This window comes from Narcine bancroftii, chromosome 4 (assembly GCF_036971445.1).
Source record: "Narcine bancroftii isolate sNarBan1 chromosome 4, sNarBan1.hap1, whole genome shotgun sequence".
Taxonomy (NCBI): Eukaryota; Metazoa; Chordata; class Chondrichthyes; order Torpediniformes; family Narcinidae; genus Narcine; species Narcine bancroftii.
The window spans coordinates 235,164,576-235,189,817 of record NC_091472.1 but is presented as its reverse complement, the minus strand read 5'-3'; the positions used below and the strand labels follow the sequence as shown (position 1 = coordinate 235,189,817).

The 25,242-nt window shown below is 46.4% G+C and overlaps 1 protein-coding gene across 6 annotated transcripts in view; it reads right to left on the bottom strand.

Moving 5' to 3' along the window:
• Nucleotides 1-25,242, bottom strand: part of agap1 (ArfGAP with GTPase domain, ankyrin repeat and PH domain 1) — a 786,550-nt gene that overhangs the window by 534,729 nt on the left and 226,579 nt on the right. For 2 of the 6 annotated variants that reach the window (XM_069934382.1, XM_069934383.1), the window contains exon 1: nt 365-2,047. The exons of 2 other annotated variants lie outside the window; for them this stretch is intronic. In XM_069934382.1, the coding sequence (XP_069790483.1) occupies nt 365-1,772 (1,408 nt within the window). In that variant the 5' untranslated portion in view covers nt 1,773-2,047. Of the gene's footprint in view, nt 1-364; nt 2,051-25,242 lie in introns of those variants that run through there. 2 more of the 6 variants (XM_069934388.1, XM_069934387.1) reach the window with 2 other exon arrangements.

Here is a 25,242-nt window from a genome sequence, read left to right as displayed (position 1 = left end):
GAATGCATACTTGCCGTCTTAATACTAATTGCCTGATTTTTCTTGTCTAAATGCCATTAGGAGCTCCCATGGTCAGAGCTAATGGCTATCATACTTCTGTAGAAAACACCTCCGCATCAATCAAACAGCAATTATTATCGACACTCCTTTCTCATCGGATTACATCTGGTGGCGGAGCTCATGTTTCCCGTGTCACTTTTATATTATTGTGACCCCCCCCCCCCACCCCCCCAGCGACCATGTGTTAACCTTCCGGCGCTCTTATTGGTTTTTAAAATGCAACACCCTACAACTATCCAGAACAAATGAACAGAAAATGTCTTAAATTACCCGATCGAAGAGCAAAGCATAATCAACCCATTACCGTTGTGAAAAAGGTTTTCATCAATGCTCTCACTGCTGGACTGCTGCAGGACTGGTCCACTCTTCTTGTGACTGCCAGCATATCCCCTGGACCTGGGCGCTTTTCCATAAGGACTGGTAACAGGTGTTGACGTGCCATCGCGTTTTGAGAAAATCCCGCTGAAAAACCTGAAGAGTTTGTGCTCTTGGGAACTGGATCTGACCCCACCTGTTACAAAGCTCTCCCTTCCCATTTCCCGGTTCTCAGAAAGCTTGTGAATGTCGCTATTGTCTAAAGTCCTGTTCTTCCTTTTACCCCTCTCCCACCGCTCTTGCTCGGAGAGCGGGTCCGCCTTGTTCAGAACTTCTCCGACATCCAAGGTATTCCGCTTCTCAGCCGCCGAAGCTTCCCCACTGCGCGGCTTCTGCCCCTTGAATTCCCGATCAGCTTCCACGCCAGACAGACAGCTGGAGCTGCCGTGGTGCTTCTCCCTTGACAGCGCTTTAAACCTCACCATTTCTCCGTTCCAATGTCTGAAACTGAAGCTGAAGCTTCTTCGGAGTAAACTTGGATGCCTTTTGTCCGTCGCTACAGGAGTTTGCCTGGCGGCATCTGCACAGGAATCGGAAGGCAGGCGTGAATCTCCTGCAGGGGCGACGGATAGGGAACCGGGCTCTCTTGAACTGGGTGGCTTGGGAAAATCAGGCTCTGGAGACATTCCCTTCTCCAGTAATGGGCTTTTAAGTGAATCATTTCCATCCCTTCTGGTAGGGGTCTCCAGCTTCCTCGAACCAGACCTCCTGTGCGCTCTCTGGGCTTCCCTGGGAGGAGGCGCCTCGGCGTCCCTGCGCTCCGAAGGTGGCCAGAGCTCCTTCCCACGACGGGCTTGGGCCGTCTCTCCTTGTCCGCTTGCTTCGGGGCCACTCAGACCCACCTGCAAGTCCTTTCCCTGGCTGGGGCTCTTCCTCCCGGGCACCTGGTCTCTGGGTGGTTCTGTCGCTGTCCCCAGCCGCTCGATCCAGTTCCTCTGGTTCTGCAGCTCCACGTTCACGGCAGCCCCCATGCTGCTGGGTCTGGCGGCGCCGTCCCTGCGCCTCCAGGTGCCCGGCTCTTTGCTCGAGGCGCTTTTCACCTTCCAATTCCTGGCCACCTTCAGCTTTCCCAGTTCCAGGTGCCCGGTGCTGAAGGTCCGAAAGCTCCGGACGCTCCCCTGCGTCTCGAATTCGTCCTCGGCTTCGGCCGCACACGGTGGCGAGTCGCCGGCCGAAGCCCCCTGCTGCCCGTGGGAAGGCGCGGCTCGGCTGCTGCTCTCGGCCGGCGGCGTGGCCTCCCGCTTGACCAGGGTGAGCGAGATGCGATAGACGGTCTTCCTCTGAGGAGTGCCCCGCTTCATCATCTCGGGGTACGGCTCGCTGTCCAGAAGGTACATGGCTCCTGGCTGTTCGAGCGGAGGAGCTGGGGCGGGTGCAGAGTCCGTTTCACACGGGGCGCAGCGAGGACACGGGCTCAGGTGTGCGAGCAGGCGGGCTCGATGCCATCAATTCCCTTCCAGCTCCCGCATGCGAATGTGCAGCGAGTTCAATGGGAGCCCGCTCGCCTGCAACTGGCAACTTCGGACACGCGAAGAATACCCCCGGGCTCCTGGTGAGCCTAACATCTTCCCAAACGAACCGAGCAACGATTTTCAATCCGCCAACCGGCGTGCACAAGCACCGACAACCCGGGGGCGGGAGAAGCAGCAGGGACACACAGAGTGAGAGCTCCAAACACTGGTCTGGATCTGCTCCTCGCCGTGGGAATGGACTTTTTCAAGGCACAAGCTTTTCAAATCACAAGGCACTTTCAACTTCAGCACTGCAGTGAACATATTTTCGAAAATAACATACAATTTAAGGACTATGAATCTTTGCAGAAACGTTTCTCAAATCTCTTGCTGAAAAATTACATTCTGCAGTTGGTGACAGAAAGTCCAATGTGTCCGTAAACAGCTGCTAGTTGCACGATGTCAACGAAAGGATCAATTATGAAGGACAATTCTGATGATGGGTCCTTCCTCCCAAACATTGATGCTTTGTGCCAGAAGCATTCTGTACACATTCTGTATTGCTCCCTCCAGGACTCTCTCATCTGCTCACCTGTCCCCTCGAATCAACCTTCTCAGTACCTACCCCTGTATACTTTTCCTTCGCCTCCTCTCTCACGACCATTCGGGGACCAAACAGTTCTTCCAAGTGAGGCAACACTTCACCTATAAATCTGAAGGGTCTTTAACTGCATCCAATGCTCCCATTGTGGCCTCCTCTACATGGGACACTGGACGCAGACTGGGAGATCATTTCGTTGAGCACCTTTGCTCTGTCAATAATGGGGACCTCGCAGTGGCCAAGCATTTCAATTCCACACACCATTCCCACATTGACATGTCTGTCAAACCAAAACTGCCTGCATATTAGAGGAACAACAATTTACATTCTGTCTGGCAATTTCCATCCAGCCAGTATTAATTGACCTCCAATCTCCATTAATCCCTCCCCCAGGCTCTCTCTTTCCCTATCCCTCCGTCTCCTTTCCTCTGTCCCCATCTCATTCCCTTCCCTCTCCCCAACACTTCTCAGCTTTTTCCTTTTACCTTCCCATGTGTATCCACCTATGATGTCTTACCTGTTATCCTACATTCCTCCTTTCTCTCTCCTCTTCTCCCCATCCTTTAATTCAGGTGCCTTCCTTATAGGCGATGAAGGGCCCAGGCGCAAAACATCAGTTACCCCACTTCCTAAGGATGCTAACGTTCCCTGCTGAGTTGACTGCAGTGCGCTCAGCCCCATTATCTGCAGATTGACTAGCTGAGTTCCGCTGCATATTATGTTAAGTTTCTGTAAATGTATCAATTAAAAGCTTCAATGAACGATGAACATTTTTTTTAACTGATGTACCATGAAACAAATTCACATAATTTGTCATTTTGGTAGCTGCAAACACAATTTAAATAAAAATTCTAGCTCAGTGGTGTGGCCAGCACAAGCTGAAATCAATTGGAGCAATCTTGATTTCCATCCATTATTTGCCAAGATAGTCAGAAAGGATTTTGGAACTCCTACAATCGATAACAATTTATATTTGTATGGTAGTTTAAGGCAGTGTAACATCTAAAATTGCTCTGTGGGAGTTTTTACAAGCAAAATGTGATTTTTTAAAATAGGGAGGTCCTAGGACAAATACCCAAAATTGGACACACAGTTGAAGGCAGGATTCCCAATGAAGGAGGAATTGAATCTGATCATGGACAATGGTACAGAATTGAAGGAACACAGAAATAACAGGGGACTGAATAGGAGTTTGCACTGGTCAGAAAGAGTAAAACAATGTAGGGATTTGAAACCAGAGACAAAAAATTTAAAAATCAATGTTACTGGACTGAGAAGCAATGTTGGTCAGTGAATGCAGAAGTGATGGGTCAGAACGACAATAAAGAGTGAGCATCAGATAAAGTCAATTTTACAGAATGGTGGAAAATTGGGTGAGGAGAAAAATCATGAGCAGAAAATGGGAAAAATTGAGGGGAGAGGGTGCTTTTTTTAAGCAGAACAGAAGATTGAACCTCCTGAAAAACTATTTTAATTAAAAACACAAAAAAAGTGAACAATTAGATTCATATAGAAATTCACCAATAACATAATAAGAATATAATAATTTAATACATTAACAATATAAAATATTACCAACATCTTAAAATAAATAAAAGCACACATTTAAAAAGGCTCTCCAGAACATGATTCTTTTATTGATAAACTGAGAGTCATTCTATTTACGGAGCTTCTTTAATCTCTGAGAGTTCAACAAAGGGGAAACCATAATTGAAGCCATTTCATACCCATAAAGATACTTACCAAGATGCATATGATCCCATAGTGCTCTAGGTCACCAAACAAAAAGAAAATTAAGTAGGTTCATTCATTCCTAAATTATAAAAAGTTTTATTCTTACTGATGCCAACAAAATAGACACCATGCTTCCATTTTACAGGGAAGTAGAGAAAGTGTAGATTTTTTAAATCAGGAAACATACTTAAAGAACTGTAGCGACCCGCGCCTTGGGCCAACACTGGAAAAAGCCCTCAAACGCAGTGACCGGCTAGACCTCGCACAGGCTGAGATGCCTGTTTCCATAGGCCGCTGGTGGAATGGTGAAACTGGCCAATCACCGCTGGCGGATCCCAGGGGGCCCAATCGGGGCCCAGATGCTAGAACCAGCCAATTGGTGGCCAGCCAGCTCAAGCCACGCCCTGTTGGTGACCCAGCCAAGCTCACTATAAAAAGTAGAGCTGCCCCTGAATAAACTCAGTGTCGAATGCACTCGACCAGTGTGCGTGTCTTCTTTCTTCCATGAGTCTTGAGCTACAGTCCAGGAGCTATAATCGTGAGCTACAACTTGGTTGTAGCAGTAGCGACCCTGCTACAGAACAAAGATTCCTAGCCTACGCTGAGGAGGGTTGCATCAACCAAAGTAGAAATGAAGGAAACCATTGTCCATTGAGTACTGTAGGTGGTTAGTTCCTAATCAAGCAAAACAAATGTTTGAGAGTTGGCCATCCCTATATAGTCAGTATCTCGTGAGCTGAGCTGAGCTTATAATAAAGTCATCGTTAAGGTGAATAATTGCTATCTGGTGGGAAGTTGGGAAATGTCCAGAGTAAAATCTTTAAAAAAAAAAATTATACTTGCATACAGGACAAAAAATAATGCAGCCACATTAAGCTGGGCAGTTTAATTCTACACAACCTCAAAATCAATTTGTTGTGTGACCAAGTCTATTAAAGTATCATATGTGGCTTGATGTAATTATTTCTCAGACATGTTCCAATCATTCAAGTGCTTGGCTTTCAGTGCCTAGCACCCAAAGTCTAGACCATATATGCTTGTGCAATAGTCGAATTTTTTGGACCAAATTTTCAGGTCAAATTTGGGGTGGGAGGTCAACTTTTACATGGATCAAACTTTTGACCACGGTGAAGTACCAGAGTCATTCATGGCATCGGGAGCTCGGATGGCCAGTCAGTTGGGGCATTGGAAGCTCCAGCAGGTGGTCAGCCGAGGTGAGGATCCACGTTCAGGCGTCGGGAGCTTTGATGGGTCAGACACTTACCAAGGATTGACTGAAGATTTTTTCAATGTCAATGTCAGAGTCTTGGAGCACAGTGGTCACCTTCCTGCTTGACCTATCTGCAATCTTTTTTATTTTATCCTTTTTTACGATTAGGGCCTCACTGGCAATATCTTCATCCGATTTCATGTGATTGGTTTGAAATTGTCCATCGGTGCACAATTTCAGAATCTCTGAACAGGGATTCTGCCTTGGAATCCACTGAAAGGAAGAAATTTCATATCAGGGATGAGATTGACAAAATGGAACTAATAAGGGTCTTCCATTGTTCTGGCAGGAGCTCTCCCAGCATCCAGAGATAGTAGTATTATATTGTCGTTTGTCACAGCTAAGTTCTCAATAATTAACAGCCAAGAAATAATGTTTTTAAAAATGCTTTATTTACAACAGGGCAGAAGCAGCTTCCGGCCATTGAAACCAGTGCCTCACATTACATTGAATTAATCCCAGCTTGGAACGTTTGGCGGGGGGGTAGGGTGGGGGAGGAAACTGGAGCACCCAGGGAAAGCATATGCAGGGAGAACATACAAACTCCTTACAGACAGCACCGGATTTGTACCCAGGTTGCTGGCTGTGTAATAGCATTGTGCTACCCAAAAGAGATCATAAATGTGGACATTAAGGCATTATCAGAAGAATTACTGCAAAATATTTTCTTCTGGAAAAGAAATTACCTTGACAACAGAAAATATATCAGTGTTGTAGAGCAATACCAAATGCTTCCCTGTTAATTGTCAACATTAACTATTTACAGTTTCCTGCTGTAGAATGCTTTCACAAAAAATATTTATTTTAATAACTTTGACTATCTTTTTTAATACTGTGGATGGATTTTGGATTTGGAGGGAGGGTGTGGGGGATTTGTGCATACAGGCAAAAAAGCTAATCATTTGTGTAGAAATGATTGGGATCATGTTTTGAACCAAGTTTGCTGATGGGGAGAATCAGAAATCTTGGCATATGTATGCTATGGATCCCTGTTAAAATGGCATCCATATTACTAATGGCTATTGGTATTGTGAGGAATCATAATTATGATATTAATGTCAATTATACTAGGTGTATGTTTAAATTTCTGATGATCTCCATCCCAACTCAGGGCATAGTTTGCTGCTGAAGCATTTCTAGAGCTAAATATCTGATGCCAGAGGACTGATGCCATCAGCTCCACGCCTGGGGACAGAGACAATATTTCTGCCTTCCCCTCAGCTCTGTTCCTTGATGTAATGAGCCGCACTCATGAGCAACTTCCCTTACCTTTTATGGACTACATTTTACAAACCTCCTTATTTTATTTTTTTGGCATATATAACAGAGCAATCTTGACTTCTGCCCACACCGTATTGATGTGGAAGAAGTTTCAGTATTTAGATCCAGCTTGCTACTGAAAGCCCTGAACTGCGTCTCCTTTGTGTGGAGGAACACATATCCATGAGCTTCACAGAGATGATGAAAAATACAACTACAAAAATACCATTATAATGTGAATATTTATGTACGGGTGGACATGTATGAGTGGAATGTGGTTTGTCAAGATTTGAGAAAAATATAGAGATACCTTTCAATTGATGAAACACAAGGGATTTTCATGGAATTCTCATAGTGCAGCCAAGAATTATTTACTAAAACAAGATACGTTATTAAGCCAAGTTCTCTAAAAAGAGGGAAGGTCAGGAATTTACAATCAGTAAATAAATATCCAAATCAACAATATTTGGCATCAGATTAATTCTGATTTCTTGCTTAAAGTGATTTGGAGATGCTTAAAAGTTGTTTTCCGTGGTGGGGAGTCTACGACACGACAGCACAACTTCAGGTTTGAAGGGTGTCAGCTTAGAACAGAGATGTAGAGGAATTTCTTCAGCCAGAGGGTGATAAATCTGTGGAATGTGTTGTACAGGCAGTTGTGGAATCCACATCATTGGGTGTATTTGAGGCAGTGATTGATAGGTCCTTGTTTAGCCAGGCAATCAAAGGTTATGGGGAGAAAGCCAGGCAATGGGGCTGAGTGGGAAAATGGATCAGTTCATGATTAAATGGTGGAGTAGACTCAATGGGCTAAATGGCCTATTTCTGCTCCTATGTCTTGAAATGCAAGTTTTGCAATAGCATTGACAACTCAGTGAATTGAAAGCCACTGATTAGTCAGAAAGGGTGGCAGGATTCTCATAGGAATGCATTTTGAATAATTGATATTAACCTTGATGCTTTTATATATTTCAAACACAACCTGTATCATTGAGCTAAAATGTCACAGTAAATGGGGAAAAAACAGCACATTGATTCTCAAAACACTGTAATCTACCAGTGTTTACATACAGATGAAGAATGACAAGTTTGCCTAAAACACTAAATGTTTGTATTAATAGAGAGCACATAACGCTGGAGAAACTCAGCACGTCAACAGTGTCCTTTATGTAATAACGGTAAAGATACATAACTGACATTTTAGGCTTGAACCTTCATCAAAGTTTTAAAAAATGCCAGCAGGTGTCCAAACAAGAGTTATTTGGGGGCGGGGGGGGGGGGGAAGTTGGCAAAGGTAGGAGATGAAAGGAGGGAGGGGGCAGCAGCAATTAGGGAGAGGAGGGATGACTGGGTGGTTGGAGGAACTGGAAAGATAGAAAAAGGGGGAGGGGAAAGAAAAGGCAAGCAGGTTTACTGGAAAACAGTAAAGTCAATGTTAATGCCAAGGGTGCCCAGACAGAAAATAAACTGTTGTTCCTCCACTCTGCGGTGGTCAGGGTGGGACAGTACACGAGGGCATGGACAGAATGTGAGCACGTGAGTGTGATCCAAAATTGAAATGGTTGGCCACTGGGAGGTCGCTGTGGTTGCAGATGGAGAAGAGGTGCTGTGCGAAGTGATCTCCCAGTCTGTGACCAGTCTCTCCAATGTAGAGAATGCCACAAAGGGTGCACCAGATGCAGTAAACAAGTTCACTTGAAAGGCCTGGACCATGGTGAGGGAGGAGATGTGAGTGCAACACTTGCACCTCCTCGCAGGCACAGGGGAAGGATCCGGGAGTGTGATGCGTGGGGAGGGATGAGTGAATGGGGAAATAAAGGACCGCAGAAGGCTGAGATGGGAGGAGAAGTGCTGGAATTTCCGGCAGATAATGTGTTGGATGCAGAGGCTGATGGGGTGGTAGACGAGGATGAGGGGGACTCAATGTTGGATGCATCTGGAAGCAGGGGAGCCAGGGCAGATGAGAGCTGGAAATGGAGGAGACACGGGTGAGAGCTGAGCTGATGGTGGTGGAGGTGAAGCCACGTTTGTGGAAGAATGGTAGACATTTCGGAAGATCTGGACTGGAAGATCTCAACTTGGGAACAGATGCAGTGGAGATGGAGAAATTGAGAGAAAAGGATGGAATCCTTGCAGGGGACAGTGTGTAAGGAAGTGAAGACAAGGTAGTTGTGGGAGTTGGACAAATTGTAGTATATGTCAGAGGAAAGGTTGGCTCCTGAGATGGCGATCCAGGAAGGAGAGAGTTTTGTTGGAGATGAACTAGGTGAATTTGACTGTGAAGTGGATGAAATTGATGAGCTCATCACGGGTGCATGAGGCAGCCCTGACATTATCGTCGATTATATTGGAGGAAGAGTTGTGGGATTTTGCCTTTGTAGGCTTGCAGCATGGGTTGTTCCACAAAGCCCACAAACAGGCAGGCATAGCTGGGATCCATATGGGGACCCATGGCTACTACTTTGACTTGGAAGAAGTGGGATGAGTTAAAGGAGAAGTATTTAGAGTGAGGACAAGTTCTGCTTGGCAGAGGAGCGTGGTGGCAGAGAGTGACTAGTCGGGTCTTTGGTCCAAGAAGAAGCAAAGTGCTTTCAGACCTTCTGTGTGGGGTATAAAGGGATTGGACATCCAGTGGGAAGATGAGGTGGTCCAGTTCAAGGAATCTAAAGTCATTGAGGAGATGGAGAGCATGCGAGGTGGGGGAGGGATTGGACCAGGGTAGAAACAATAGAGTTAAGGTAAGATGAAATTAGTTCACTGGGGCAGGAGCAGGCAGAAACAATGGATCTACCTGGATGGTTGGGTTTGTGCATCTTGGGTAGAAAGTAGAAACGGGCAGTGCGGGGGTGGGAGAGAATGAGGTTGGTGGCCATGAAGTGGAGGTGACCAGATGATGAAGTTGGAGTCAAGGCTTGATGTGTGGTGGTGGGGTCCTGTGGGAGGGGACAATATGAGGAGGTGTCTGAGAACTGTCGATTGGCCTCAGAAATGTAGAGGTCAGTGTGCCAGACCACAACTGCACTACCCTTGTTCAAACCCCAGAAATATTTATCTACTCTTACCACATTACTTTGTGACATTTTCTGAATAAACATCAATTTCTAATTGCAAAAAATATTTGACTAAAACTCCAAAGTATTTACACCAATCTTTAAACTGCCCAAGTTACTTTGGAAGTTTGGTATTTATACAGTTAGCTATGCAGATTACAAGCCAGCATGATCTATAAACATTAAAACTCTTCAACTATACTAAAGTGGAATCTTTCCTGACTTCTGATTTATTCTGCCTTTCTTTCCTCACCATATGTTCTTCAGAGATGCACCCTGTTGACATTATTGGAACATGACAGATTGCAGTAAAGCATGTTGCCAGAGACCAAAGCAAGCAGGAAATAACGTTCAGCAGTAATTACAGTACCCGACCTTACACAAAGCTGTGACACTTGAGAGATGATCTACAACTCCTCCACAAAGCAAAAGTCATCATGCTATTTATCACAAGGCCCTTCCATACAGTCAAAAAGCCCGAGCGTAAAGGCGGAGATGCTCATCGCCTGGAGACTTACCTCCATGAATGTGCCATGGCCGGCTCCAAGGCACCGACTCTCAGGGGAAGGGTCAGCGGCAGAGCGCTGCGCTCCGCTGCCTAATATGAATGTAATGCCACTGCATGTGGCTGGCAAGGTGTAGGCTGATGATGTCACGGTGATGCCGTCAGCCTGAGATGCAGGAGCAGGATTTTTAAAATGCCAACAGCTTGGCGTGTATGAATGACGTCGACTCGGCAGGCGGTGCTACGGCACCAGTTGTCCTACCTCCATCGTCTCCGGAGGGTGCTATGAGACGCCGATCGACATGAATGTGATGCAAATCCAGCCTTTTACAGCTGCTCCATGAAAGGCAAGTTTATATTTTTCCCTCTGTGCTTGTAGCCAGCCTCCAGGCAGAGGCTTGGCATGAAAGGGCCTATTGTTGATCTTTTCGAAAAAAATTGATCTGTATTTATATTGCACCTTTCAAATCCCTCTCAGGATGAGCCCGTATTTTAACAGCAAGTGGCTGTGGCAACATAAAAAACATACTACTCAATTTCAGTGCAGCAAGCTCCTGTAAATATCAATTTGACATCAGTTCATAAGACATTTGACCAGAAATAGACTATTCAGCCCATCGAATCTGCGGCACCATTTTATCATGAGCGGATTGATTTTCCCACTCACCCCACTGCCCGGCCTTTTCCCAATAACCTTTGGTGCCCTGGCTAATCAAGAGCACATCAATCTCTGCCTTAATACACCCAATAACCTGGCCTCCACAACTGCCCGTGGCAAAAAATTCCATAGATTCACCACCAACTGGCTGAAATTGCTACGAATTTCTATTCTAAGGAGATTCCCTTCATTGCTGAAGTTGTGCCCTCCTGTCATGGACTCTCCACCAAGGAACACAACCTTTCTATATCTACTCTGTCCATGCTTTTCGTAATTCAAAATGTTTCAATGAGAACCCCCTCCCCATTCTAAATTCAAACTAGTACAAAAGAGCTATCAAACGCTCCTTGTATGATAACCCCTTCATTTCCAGAATCATCCTTGTGAATCTCTTTTGAACCCTCTCCACGTCAGCACATCTTTCCTTAAATGAGGAGCCCAAAATTTCTCACAATTTTCACCAGTACCAATATAAAGCCTCAACATCACATCCCTGCTCTTATATTGTATCCTCTTGAGAAGAATGCCAGCATTGCATTTGCCTGCTTTCTTTCTTTCTACCAAGGTGCATGACCATACACTTTCCAACATTGTATTTCATTTTTTTTCTTCTTTTCCCATTCTCCAAACCTGTTTAGGTCCTTCTGCAGCCTCCCTGTTTCCTCAACACTTCCTGCTCCCCCACCAATCTTCATATCATCTGCTAACTTGGACACAAAGTCATTCATATTTAAAAAGAAGTGGCCCCAACACTGACCTCTGTGGAACACCACTAGCAACTGCAGCCAACTCTCTGCTTCCTGCCAATCAGCTAATACTCTACCCACACATTTCCCGGAGTCTATCTGTGGAGGTAGAGTTCTGTGGTACCTCAACCTGAGAATGTGCACTGTCCATTATCTCAGGTGTGGCCAATGAGGGAGTACCACTGTCTTTAGGCTCAAGTCCCTTGTTCTGGTACACAGTCTCATCAGGATCACATTGAACTGGGGCCAGCTCCATTACAGAAAGGATGCGTCATCAGTTTTTCCTGTATTCTTTCCCTTCCAATCGGACCAGGCAGGACCTCGGCTCCTGGGAGCTTTCTTCTACCACACCAGTCCACATTCTACCACATTCTACCATATTAGCCCTGTGGAGTTTGCATCCTGACGACTTGTCCCTCTAGCAAAGGCTCGGGCGGTCAGCTCCCCTTGTCATAGTACTCCTTCTGCAACAGTCTTTTGCTCAACAACCAGGCCTTGATCTCCTATGGATTTCTCATTTAGGGCTCCAGAAGCTTCCTTACCACAAGTAGGGTCGTGCACGTCTGTCTTGACATCAGTCTCTGTTCCAGTGACCTAAGCGTGGCATCATGGGAGATGTTCCTCAGGTTAAGCAGATTGAGGAATACGTCAGTTTTCTCCCTGTAGGGCTTTTCCATGAGTTGTTTTGCACTTGTAGACCAGGGTGATACTGTATTTCTGAAGCCTGAGCATCATCCTCTGTAACCTCACTGGTGCTGCGGGTCTGGCATTCTTCAATATTGTGACCAGAGGTTGGTGATTTGTCTCTATGGTCACTGGCTTACCTTAGATGTAGTCATTAATCTTGGAACAGGCAAAAACCACCACAAACAATTCTTTTTCGATTTTCATGTACCTGGTCTCTGTATTGGTGAGTGACCTTGAAGCCTAGGCCACTGGCTTTCCTTCTTGCAAGCATGCTGCACTGAGCCCATACTGTGAGGCATCAAAGGTCAGCATTACTGGCTTTCAAATGTTGCAAAATGACAAAACTGGTGGGCCTATCATGTGATTCTTTAAAGTGTTGAAAGCATTTTGTTACTGCTCGTGCCAAGTCCACTCAATGATCCTTATGTGTAAACAGTCTCAAAGCAGTCTTGAGTTCGGGATGAACTTGCCTAGATAGTTAACCATATTGAAAAACCTTAGTAGGGCTGCAAAGTTCCCCGCACTGACATCTCGCTGATTGCCTTCATTTTTGAGGGGTCCACTTTCAGGCCTTCACTGGTAAAAACATGGCCAATGTAGCTGACCTGGTTGAGCTGGAACCTCTACTTGAAGGGGTTGAGCCTCAGGTTCACCTTTCTGGCACAGCCAAGTGCTTTCTTTAAATTGGCATTGTGTTTCCCCAAGTTCTTTCAGCCCACGAGTATGTCATCGACTATGATGGCACAGGGGTACTTGGGAAAAATCTGTTCCGTGGATCTCTGGAACACTTCACTGGCCAAATTAATTCCAAATGGCATCTGCAGAAACCTGTACCGACCAAAACAAGTGCTGAATGTGGTCAGTAATGATGTTTTGTAGTTGAGTTTGATCTGCCAAAAGGAGTTTATGGCATCTAGGACTGAGAATACGGTTGTGTCAACTATTTGTGCAGCAACTTCTTCCACTGTGTGCATCGGATGGTCTGGTCTCTTCAGGGCTGTGTTGAGGTCCCACAGATTAATGCATATCCAGATTTCTTGCCCATTCTTCTTGTTGGTGACTACCATGGAGGTCACCCATTTGCTTGGTTCTGAAAACAGAGAAACTACACCCAACTCTTGCATTCTGTCCAGCTCGGCCTTGACTTTGTCCTTCATGGTCACAGGTATGTGATGCGCTGGACGAACCACAGGTCTTACTTCTGGGTCAAGCCTCATGGAATATGTCACTGGCAGCCTCCCACGCTCGTCTGAGAAGAGATCACTCTATTCAAAGAAAATTTTCTGTAACAAATTGTCTTCAAAGGGGCATACTTTCAGATGTGGTCACCTTATTTGGAATGTATGGGTTTAGAAATATCTTAAAATATTGTATAGTTTAAGGTTTTAAGTTTGTAATTATTTGATTTTTTTTAGCTCCCCTTGCGGGGCTGGATGGGGGGGTGGAGGGAGGGGGGTGGGTTTTTTTTCTATGTAATTTGAAACTCAAAGTTTTTTTTAAAAACAGAGGGGCATACTTGATGAACGTCTCTACTAAACGAGATGAGTCCCATGTCCATACAGGCACTTAGACCAGGCAGAGGCAGAACATGCCCTTGGACAACAAAGAACATCTGTAAATGTAACTGTCCTGGTAGGTGGCACTGCAGCTTCACCATGCCAATGGTTTTGATCTTGCTGCCCCTATGCCTCGAGACTTGTTGACTTGCTGCATGGCTTGATCTGCTCCCCTTTCTTAGTCGACTGAACGTCTGCACTTGGCTCCTGTGTTGACCTTCATTTCTGCTGCCTTGCCATTGATCTTTATAGTTACGAAAGCTTTATTGTTTCCCCTAATCCATGTCTTCGTTGAGTCCACTGCCATCCGCAATGTCAGCCTATCGATGAAATATGTTTCTTTTGTGCTGTTCCGGCTCTAGTTGGTCAATCATCATTCTGGGTCTGGGCCTAGATTTGATCAGCTATCTGGATCTGAAGCATCTTTTGAAATGGTTCCACTTTCTGCTGGCCGAAAGCTGGACTCATTTCCTTTTTCACTGCATGGTCACTCCGCAGTTGTTATACTCTGTAATGACAATGATGTGGTTTGGTCTGGTTGATTTTTCCTCCTGGTCTCCAGCCGTTGTTTCTTTGCAGATCCCACCTGGACTGCATCAATGTTTGTGAATGCTGCTATGGAGAGGCTAACTTCTTGCTATTCTCCTCAGTCATTTCATCAATCAGACAGGTAATGATGGCCTTTGCTAGAATTAAGTCACTATCATTAAGAAACACCTTCCTCTTGCTGTCATTATAAATACCACAGACCAGCCTGTCTTTGATTAGTTCCTTGCAGAGCTTTCCAAAGTTGCAGGTCTTTGCTCTTATCTTTAAATCACTGATGTATGAATTTATCAATTCACCAGGCTCTTGATCTCTTGTATTAAATTTGTGCCCTTCCATCATGATATTTGTCTGTGGTGTCCTCTCTCGATTCTGCTGGACTGAGAATCAGCTCCCCTTCACTTGCACAAATGAATGATCTCTCCCTCTCTCTGGCTTCTGGACCCACCAAATTTAATAAGATGTACGATCTGGTGGGGCAGGCTTGTCACTATGCACCACCACAATAAATATATGATACCCTTGTTCGAAAATACAACAGTTCTCAGCCGCGTAACCCTCGAAGGTGAGTGGGTTGGGTCGTCTGAATCCATCCACCATGGTGACTGCTGCAATGTGGTGCTGGTTCCTCACTTGCAAGTCGACTGGGAAGCCTCAAGCTCAGGATACTCGCCATCCCACTTCTGACACCATGTTTGTCAATGTGGTAGTAACTACATGACTCGAGAGGAGAGGTTATAACAATAACTATTTACTACTATCTACGGGTAAGTGGGAGCTCTGTACATGGTAGCTCTACTGCCCCAAAACTCCATTAAACTCCAGCCCACCAATCTGGAGCTCGCACATGCGCAGACTGCTGCCATGAGTACAGTGGCTGCAACGCAATTGTAGCAGGTGCCAAGCCACTGGTCTACACCAAGGGTGCAATTCATCTTGTCTGGGATATTTATCCACCCTTCCACCATTCAGCTGAACACCTCCTCCCTTGAAATAGTAGCTGCATTCACTTTCCTTCCCTAGTACCTGTGACATCTGGCACACTGGTAAAATATCTTACACAGTGAAGACTGATGCAAAAATACTCATTTCGTTCCTCCACCATGTACTCTTCCCATTATTATTTCTCCAGCCCTATATATACTCTCTTTATACATCCTGATGAAGGGTCATCAACCTGAACCTCCATTTCTCTTTTGAAAGATACTGCCTGACTTGCTGAGTATTTTCTAAGTTTTTTTCCTATATTTCCAGCATGCACAATTTTTGGCTTCTTATATCAGTGTCAAAATTTGAGCGAGGACAGAACGCAAAGGATAATACACTTGCTTTTCTTTAAAATATGGTTGGGGTGTGGCGGCTTACCACTAGGCAGGCGAACCGGCCCCGCTTGTAAACCACACGGCGGGGCAGCTGGCCATAATGGCTTCATCGGGGGTTTTCCCTTCCTCCCGGCACGGGGCTCAGAAGCCCACGATGGGGGACCACGTGACGCCCGGGTGACGTCAGCGCCCTCCAGCATGGTTCTCAGCCAGGTCTGGGCTGGGAGTATAAGTGCAGCCCAGCAGCCTGCAATAAACCAGTCTGCTCACTGAGCTCAACCCGTCTGGTTGTGTGTGTTATTGCAGGAGCAGAGTAGCTGCCGCTACAATTGGTGACCCCAACTGGTTCAAATGTCTTTGAACCCATCATGAGCGAGCCTGGGATCAGCGCTATAGCAGTGAAACTGCCTGAATTCTGGGTTCAGGAGCCGGAGACCTGGTTCGGCCACGCGGAGGCTCAGTTTCACCTCTGCAAAATTTCGTCCGACATGACCAAATTCTACCTTGTGGTCGCTGTCCTGGACCAGGCCACCGCCAGTCAAGTGCTGCACCTCGTTCAGCACCCACCCACCAAAGACAAATACGAGACCATCAAGCGAGTGCTTACCGGATCCCTCGGACTAACCAGATAGCACCGTGTCGCTCGGATGCTGCACCTTGACACCCTGGGGGACAGGTCCCCGAAGGAGCTGATGGACGAGATGCTCACGCTCATGGGTGAGCACACTACCTGCCCACTCTTCGAGCGCATTTTCCTCAACCATATGCCCGGGGATATCTGGCCGCTGCTGGTCCAGGAGAGCTTCACCGACTCGAGGAAGGTCGCCCAGAAAGCCCAAGAGCTATGGCTCGCACCATTCCCGGAGGGCTCAGCGGTGCAGCAGATCACGAATCACGGGCACGACCACGCCAAGCCCGCCCTTATCGTTGTGGTAGAGCATCTGGCCCCTGCAGGGGCCCCCAAGAGCATAACCAAGGCCACAGTATCCGCTCCAAGCCTCTGCTTCTACCACCAGCGCTGGGGAGCCAAGGCTCAGAAGTATCGTCAGTCCTGCTCGTTCCAGAGAAATGAGCAGGCCGGCCGCTTTTAAAGGCTCTGGCGGCTGGCCAAAGACACAGCCTCCTCTACCTGCGGGACTCAGTCAGTGGCCGGCAGTTCCTCGTTGACACTGGAGCCCAGATCAGCGTCATCCCGGCCACGCCCGTCAAGTCCAGGAACCGACCTCGTGGACCTCCCCTCCGTGCGGCCAACACAACAGAAATCCGGACGTATGGAGACAAGACAGTCCACTTCCAGATCGGACAACGAAATTTTGCGTGGAGATTCGCCGTCTCGTCCTTCCCTACTGCCATCCTGGGTGCAGACTTCCTCCTTGCACACGGGATTCTGGTGGACATTTAAGGTAGGCGCCTGGTGGACGTCCGAACCTTCTAGGGCGTTCGCCTCGACCCCTCCCGCTTGGAGCCAATGCAGATGGCCATGATCAGCATGCCCAGAGACGAGTTCCAGCGAATCCTGGACAAGTTCCCAACACTCCTCAAGCCACAGTTCTCCACTGACTCACCGCACCATGAGGTGTTCCACCACATCCCCACCCAGTGCCCACCGGTTCACGCCAAGGCACGCTGGCTCCCACCTGACAAGCTCCAGGTGGCGAAGGAGGAGTTTTCACATCTGTTGGAGCTGGGAATCATTTGGCGGTCCGACAGTCCGTGGGCCTCGCCATTTCACCTAGTCCCGAAAGCCTCCGGCGGCTGGCGTCCCAGCGGAGACTATCAACGGCTCAACGAGGCAACAGTTCCTGACCGTTACCCCACCCCTCACATCAAGACTTTACGGCCAACCTGCACAGTGCGAGGGTTTTCTCCAAAGTTGACCTGGTGCGCGGATATCACCAGATCCCGGTGCACCCTGAGGACATACCCAAGACAGCCATCATCACCCCCTTTGGCTTGTTCGTATTCCTGCACATGCCATTCGGCTTTAAGAACGCTGCTCAGACCTTCCAGCGCCTCATGGACTCTGTGGGCAGAGACTTGGATTTCGTCTTTATTTATTTGGACGACATGCTCGTTGCCAGCAAGGTCCAGGCACAACACAAGGCCCACCTATGCGCCCTTTTCAACCCGGCCAAGTGTCAGTTCGGGAAAGAGTCCATGCAGTTCCTGGGCCATAACATCACGGCCGAAGGAGCCATGCCCACCGCTGCGAAGGTCGCCGCTATCAGGGAATTTCCATGCCTGGACAGCCTCAAGGGGCTGCAGGAGTTTGCGGGTATGGTCAACTTTTACAACCACTTCATCCCGGGAGCTACACGCATCATGCAGCCACTATTCACCCTCATTGCAGCCAAACACAAGACGCTCGCTTGGAACCCAGAAGCCTGCACCGCATTAGAGGTCACCAAGGACGCCCTCATGAAGGCCGCCATGCTCGCCCACCCACACACTGACCTGCATGTGGCACTCTCTGTCAATGCCTCTGCCTCAGCCGTCGGTGCCGTCCTGGAGCAGCAGGTGAATGGACATCGGAAGCCGCTAGCATTCTTCAGTTGCCTGCTCTGCCCGCCGGAACGCAAGTATAGTCCCTTCGACCGCGAGTTACTGGGCATGTACCTGGCGGTGCGGCATTTCCACTGTTTTTTGGAGGGGAGGACTTTTACCATCTTCACCGACCACAAACCCCTCACCCAGGCGTTCGCAAGGGCAAAGGATCCCTGGTTGGCCCACCAGCAGCATCACCTCTCCTTTGTGTCAGAGTTTACCACCAACCTTCGGCACAGACAGGGAAGGACAAGGTGGTTGCCGATGCACTCTCACAACCGGGCATCTGCGCGCTGACGCCCAGCCTCACCTTTGACCAGCTCACCCGGGACCAGAAGTCTGATGAGGAGACGAGGGCCTTCAAGACCGCCACCACATGCCTGTGGTTCCAAGACCTCCCGACTCTGAGTGGTGATGGCACCATCATGTGCGATATCTCCAACCGCACCCCACGACCAGTGGTTCCCCAGCAGGCGCAGGCAGGTCTTCCGTCACATCCACGACCTTTCACATCCGTCCATTAGGTCCACGGTCCGGATGGTGGCAGAATGGTTTGTATGGCATGGGCTGCGGAAGCAGATCGCGGGCTGGGCCAGAACAGGCACTCATAGCCAGGCGTCCAAGGTGCACAGGCACACCAGGGTGCCCATACAGGAGTTCAAGCACATCTGGGAACAGTTCAGCCACATTCAGGTGGACATCGTCGGGCCCTTACCTGTTTCCCTGGGCAACCATTACCTGTTTACGATGGTGGACCGCACCACTCGCTGGCCCGAGGCGATCCCGATGCCAGATGCTTCCACCGACTCCTGCTCCCGAGCACTGCATGGTTGGGTCGCCCGCTTCGGTGTCCCGGGTCACCTCACCAGCGATCATGGCGCCAAGTTCACCTCTGGGCTCTGGGCACAGCTCGCCAACAGATTGGGGATCCAGCTACACCGCACCATGGCCTACCGCCCACAGGCCAATGGACTGGTCGAAATTCTGCGTCGCCACCTTAAGTTGGCACTCATGGCCCACCTCACTGGTCCTGACTGGGAAGATGAATTGCCTTGGGTGCTCCTGGGCATCCGCTCCACTCCCAAGGAAGATCTGCAAGTGTCACCAACTGAGCTGGTCTACAGTGCGCCGCTGGCACTACCTGGCGAGTTTGTCAACGCACTTCACAATCCCCAGCGGTCGCCACATTAACTACTTCCTCACCTCAGGGCACGTTTGGACTTGTTCGAACCCCCACCACCGCCCAGGCATGGCATCCACCCGTCTCATGTTCCCGGCAAACTGCTTTCCGCGGAGTATGTTTTCGTTTGGCGGGGCCCGACCGCAGCACCTCTGCAGCGACCGTATGAGGGGCCGAAAAAGGGTTGTATAGCATTCTGGCTCTACGTTCACGCTGGACATTGGTGGCAGCCAACAGCTGTTTACCATGGACAGGCTGAAGCCAGGGCACCTCGATCCTACCAAGCCAGTAGTCCAGCCTAAGAAGCGAGGCCGCATGGCGAAAAAGGACATTGGCGCCAGTTCTGGGGCCCGGGGCAGCCGGCCACAATGGCGTCGTTGGGGATTTTTCGTTCCTCCGCCATGTACTCTTCCCATTATTATTTCTCCAGCCCTATATATACTCTCTTTATATATTCTGATGAAGGGTCATCAACCTGAACTTCCATTTCTCTTTTGAAAGATACTGCCTGACTTGCTGAGTATTTTCTAAGTTTTTTTTCCTATATTTCCAGCATGCACAATTTTTGGCTTCTTATATCAGTGTTGAAATTTAAGCGAGGACAGATAGCAAAGGATAATACACTTGCTTTTCTTTAAAATATGGTTGGGGTGTGGCGGCTTACCACTAGGCAGGTGAACCGGCCCCGCTTGTAAACCACACGGCGGAGCAGCCGACCATAATGGCGTCGTCAGGGGTTTTCCCTTCCTCCCGGCACAGGGCTCAGAAGCCCACGCTGGGGGACCACGTGATGCCCGGGTGACGTCAGCGCCCTCCAGTGCGGTTCTCAGCCAGGTCCGGGCTAGGAGTTTAAGTACAGCCCAGCAGCCTGCAATAAACGAGTCTGCTCACTGAGCTCAACCCGTCTGGTTGTGTGTGTTATTGCAGGAGCAGTGTAGCTGCCACTATAGGGGGATATTTCACACCTACTTAAAGAGAGAAGATGACGCTACAGGTTTGATAAATTATTCTTCCTCTCACAGTGCAGCCTTTATTCTTTGCAAGGTATAATAATCAGTACCAGTCTTTACTGACAAGCAGATGAATACTTTGACATCTTACATAAAATTATAGCCCTTCAGAGGATACATTATTTTAAATTCTAGAATTTACCTACTAATTATTTTTCATAATATTTCCAAATGATTTCACAATTAAAATATTATTTCATGCAAGCTCAATTTTGCTTGACTCAATTTCCAGATCAGCATCAATTCTTTGGAAGCAGGAATTCTGGGTTATTTTTAGCCCTTCGTTACATAATTGTCCTCTGTGTCCTGGAATATAGCAATTATTGATCCAGCTGAGTAAACTTACTGTGAATCAAATGTTGTACACCTTTATGTTTCAGTACGGAGTTTCGGTACGACATCAAAAACTTTGGCACATTTCTACAGATGTGCAGTGGAAAGTGTGCTGATGGGCTGCATCACGGCCTAGTATGAGGGCACCAATACCTCTGAGCAGAAGGCACCCAAAAGGTTGTGGTTACAGCCCAGTACATCACAAACAAAACTCTCCCTACATCGAGTAAATCTACAAGGAACAATTCCATCAGAGAACAGCAGTAATAATCAAGGATCCAAACCACCCAGGATGTGGTCTGTTCTCGCTGCTGCCATCAGGAAAAAGTTATAGATGCCATCAGGAAAAAGTTATAGATGCCATAAGACTCAACCACCAGGATCAGGAACAGTTGCTGCCCCTCCACCATTAAACTCCTCAACAACAAACTCATTTAAGGACTCTTAGTTTGCACATTTATTATTGAATATTTATTTTCTGTATTCCAGTTTGTTTACCTTACTCCCTTTTATATATGTATCTTTTCAGAACAGTATTTTGCACGACAGATAAGTAGAAATTCTGCTTGGCCCTCAAAAAAAACAACTCAGGGTTTATTGCAGGGTTGTATGTGATGTCATGTTTGTTATTCTGACAATAAGTTTGAACTTTGAATAAATGTGAACCTGAAAGAGATGCCCAGATCTCATAAAAATTAGACCAAAAAACCCCAAAATTTTACACTCTATCAAAATGTTTATGTTGGAAGATGTTGTCAAAATTAGTGGTTATACCCATTCACTCCACGTACATTGTTTTTTCCATTGATGACATCTACACAGATTTGTGGAAAAGATATATTTTTAAAAATTACACCTCTCAGGTAAATTCCCAGATTCACTGATGTCATTCCCACCATTACATGCAGCATAGTCCAGCAGACAGTCCCATAATTGAGAAACAGCTGCACTGCAACAAGGAATTGTACAAACTCTATAAAAACTCCTGCTTTCCTTTCTCAACAAGCTTTGCCCAGGTCCAATAAAACAGCAGTAGCTACAGCCCGCACTGACTGCGGCGGCAGCTGTGGCCCTCACAAACCATTTCTTCCCGAAGTATATTGGCTTTGAATATGAAATGTTTCCAATTCCAATTCCTAAGGAAGCATCACTTGCAAATTGACATTTGGCTGCTGTCTGCTGCAACACCGATCCCATAACAGTACATGCAAAGCAGTTGCATTAGTAACTTTCCCCACTTTACACTCTCCACAGTTGTCACGTACATTGAGACTTGCTGTCTTCACCAGAGAGCAAGTAGCAGGACGTTTCTCTTCAAAGTTTCCCAATGGCTGCAGCAATCCATCAATTTTGGCTCCAAATTTCTCCACCTCACAACTACTTCCAATAAGCACGCCTCCTGACAAGTGTTTTCAATGTCAGCCTTAATTGCAACCATATTTAAAGTAGAAACAGCTCATGTAAACTTGTCATCTCTCTCTCCCACACACACAGTCTTACTTTAAAATGTGCACTGACGGCAAAACACCTTGGTTCTGTATCTTCTGGTTTCCAACTCCACTTCCTGTGAAGATGACGCATGGTTTTACACCCTGAAACGCTTTTGAACATCTTGGTTAATTAGTAAGTGCTGTTTTCAAGAACTGACCACGTATGGTTTCCTTCAGAGGAAGTAGAGTTAAAGGCTGGAAGAGCAAATAAATGAGGCTGAGACAGCTGATGATACCAATTTTTAAGCAATAGATTCTGCTCCTTACAGTATTTGGTAAACACCGATCCATCTTTGAATGCAAATAATCCTTCTGTGCTTTCTCAAGAAAAAAGGAGGTGCAATCACAATACGGATTTATGAAAACTCAGCACGTCCTCAATCTGAAACACCAACATGGTTTGAGTTACCACCCGTGGATTATCAACTATATTTAGAAATGGAGGGGAGATAGCATCAATGGTTTAAAAATCACCAAGTTAATATTTTCAAAATATACACTCTGATATGTTGGTGGAATCAATATGCAATCTGGCCCATCATTTTAGATTAATTGTTAGAGTGAACAAAACATTATTAAAACATGTCATGTGGACTTTGTAGTAAAATGCTGCATCATCGAAAAATAACTGCGCTCAAGTTGAAGCCTTATCCACATAGGGGCCCAGACACAGCAATAAAAAAGAACAAAAAAAGGGTATAAATGTAACTATTATATACACAAAAAAATTAGTTTCCCCAACTGTACTCAATATATTTAAAATATATGTAAAGCTCCAATGGTGAATGGATCTGTATGTATGTGGGGGAGGGATGGAGGGACAGTTTTGCTTTTTTTTTGTTGTTTTGTGAGAAAAAAAGTTTAATATATTGCATATTTAAAATGTTACTATGTATAATTTTTGAAAAAATAAAATATTCCAAAGAAAATGTTGGCATCTTCCATTTGAAGCCACATTACAACTCAAATCGCAATGATGTAGAGCAAAAAAACCTGCTCCATTGTCCCCCAATAAGCATTTGAGCTTATCCTCGAAGCACATCCTGATATACCACTATATCCTAATTAACCACAGAAACATTCCTTTGAGCCTATCTCATCTATGCCTCCCCATTCACTTGCATTTTGGCCCATATCCCTCTAAAACCCTCCTTTCCATGTATCTGGCCAAATGTCTCTTAAATGCTATAACTATACCCGCTTCTACCACTTCCTCTGTCATATATTTGCTCCACCCTTTGTGAATAACTTGGCCCTCAGGACCCATTTAAATCTTACCCACTTATCTTACACTCAGCCCCTCTAGTTTTAGACTCTACCTCCCCACCAACCAAGTTTACCTCCTCATAATTTTACAAACCTTGATATGGTCACCCCTCAGTTTCCTTTGCTCCAGGGAAATCAGTCTGTCCTTTTAACTCAAGTCCTCCATCCCCATCAACATCCTTGTGAATATATTTTACACCCTCTCTAACTTTATTACAAACTTGCTGCAAGACAGCAACCAGAACTGCACGCACATTAGGGTGCAGTCCCACCCATGTCTTCTAGTGTAACAGGACAAAACAACTCCTGTATTCAGGGTCCTGATGAGGGCAAGTGTACAAGATGCCTTCACCATCTTGTCTATCTGTCCACTTTAAGGGAACAATGTACTTTCTGTTCTATAACACTTACTGGAGCCGTCATTCACTGTCCAAGGCCCACCTGATTTAACTTCCCAAGTTAATTTTAACTTTGCATGTTAAAATTAAATTCTCTTGGTCCACTATCCAAGTTGATCTAATTCCCATTGTAACCTTCATTGTCCACTACACCAGCAATTTGGGTGTCATTCGTAAACTTACTGATCATGCTGTCTACATTCTCTAAATTGTTAAAATACATGACCAACAGCAGTGAACCAATCACTGATCCTTGCTGGTCAAAAGCCTCCCATTTGAAAAAACAACCCTTCACTGCCACCCTCTGTTTCCTAACACTAAGCCAATTTTGGTTTGGAAACCTGCCTACATTTTGCTCATACCTTGATGAAGGGCTCAAGCCCGAAACGTTGCTTATGTATCTTTATGTATAAAGTACAGTCTGACCTGCTGAGTTTCTCCAAATTTGTGTTTTTACTTAAATTTTGTATCTAATTGCCGGCTCACCTCAGATCTCATGCGATCTAATCTTTTGGACCAGCCCATCATGTGGATCTTTGTAAAATTAACTGTACATTTAAAAACTAGTTGATGCTAAGTTTTGGGGCAGATGACGGCTAAACAGGAATTCAAATTATCTCAACTTGCCTTGTAAGAATGTTACAGCTACCAAACAGAACAGATTGCCCAAATGTCAGTTGTGGCTCATTTTATAGCACGTACACCCTGTGCAAAAACTATGTGCTCAAATCCTAAAAAGCTTTGAGTAGCTCGAGGTGCCATTTTACAGATGAGATGTTAAACCAATCCCCCATCTGTGCTCTTTAAAAGATCCCAATGGACCTTTTCAACTTACTCTTGTGTCAGACAATAGTAATAAACACAAATATTTTTGCTAATATCACATTGGATTATCCACAGGACCATAAGAATAGTAGAGCGAATCAATGGAGTTTCCCTCCTCCCATCAACGTGATATACCAGGATCAATGTCTGAAGAGGACCTCTTCTACCCTACACATAGCAACTTTCAGCTGCTCCCTTTGGGAAAGAAATACTGTACAGGATTTAAAAAAGCACCACCAGGCTTTGGGGCAGCTTCATTCCATGTAGTGTGAGAATGCTGAATGCTCAAAGGCTCACACTAACCATCCGAGTCTGTGTACTATGTCTGGTTGTATATCTGTTTCGTCGTGTTGTACTTGTACAATCAGATGATAA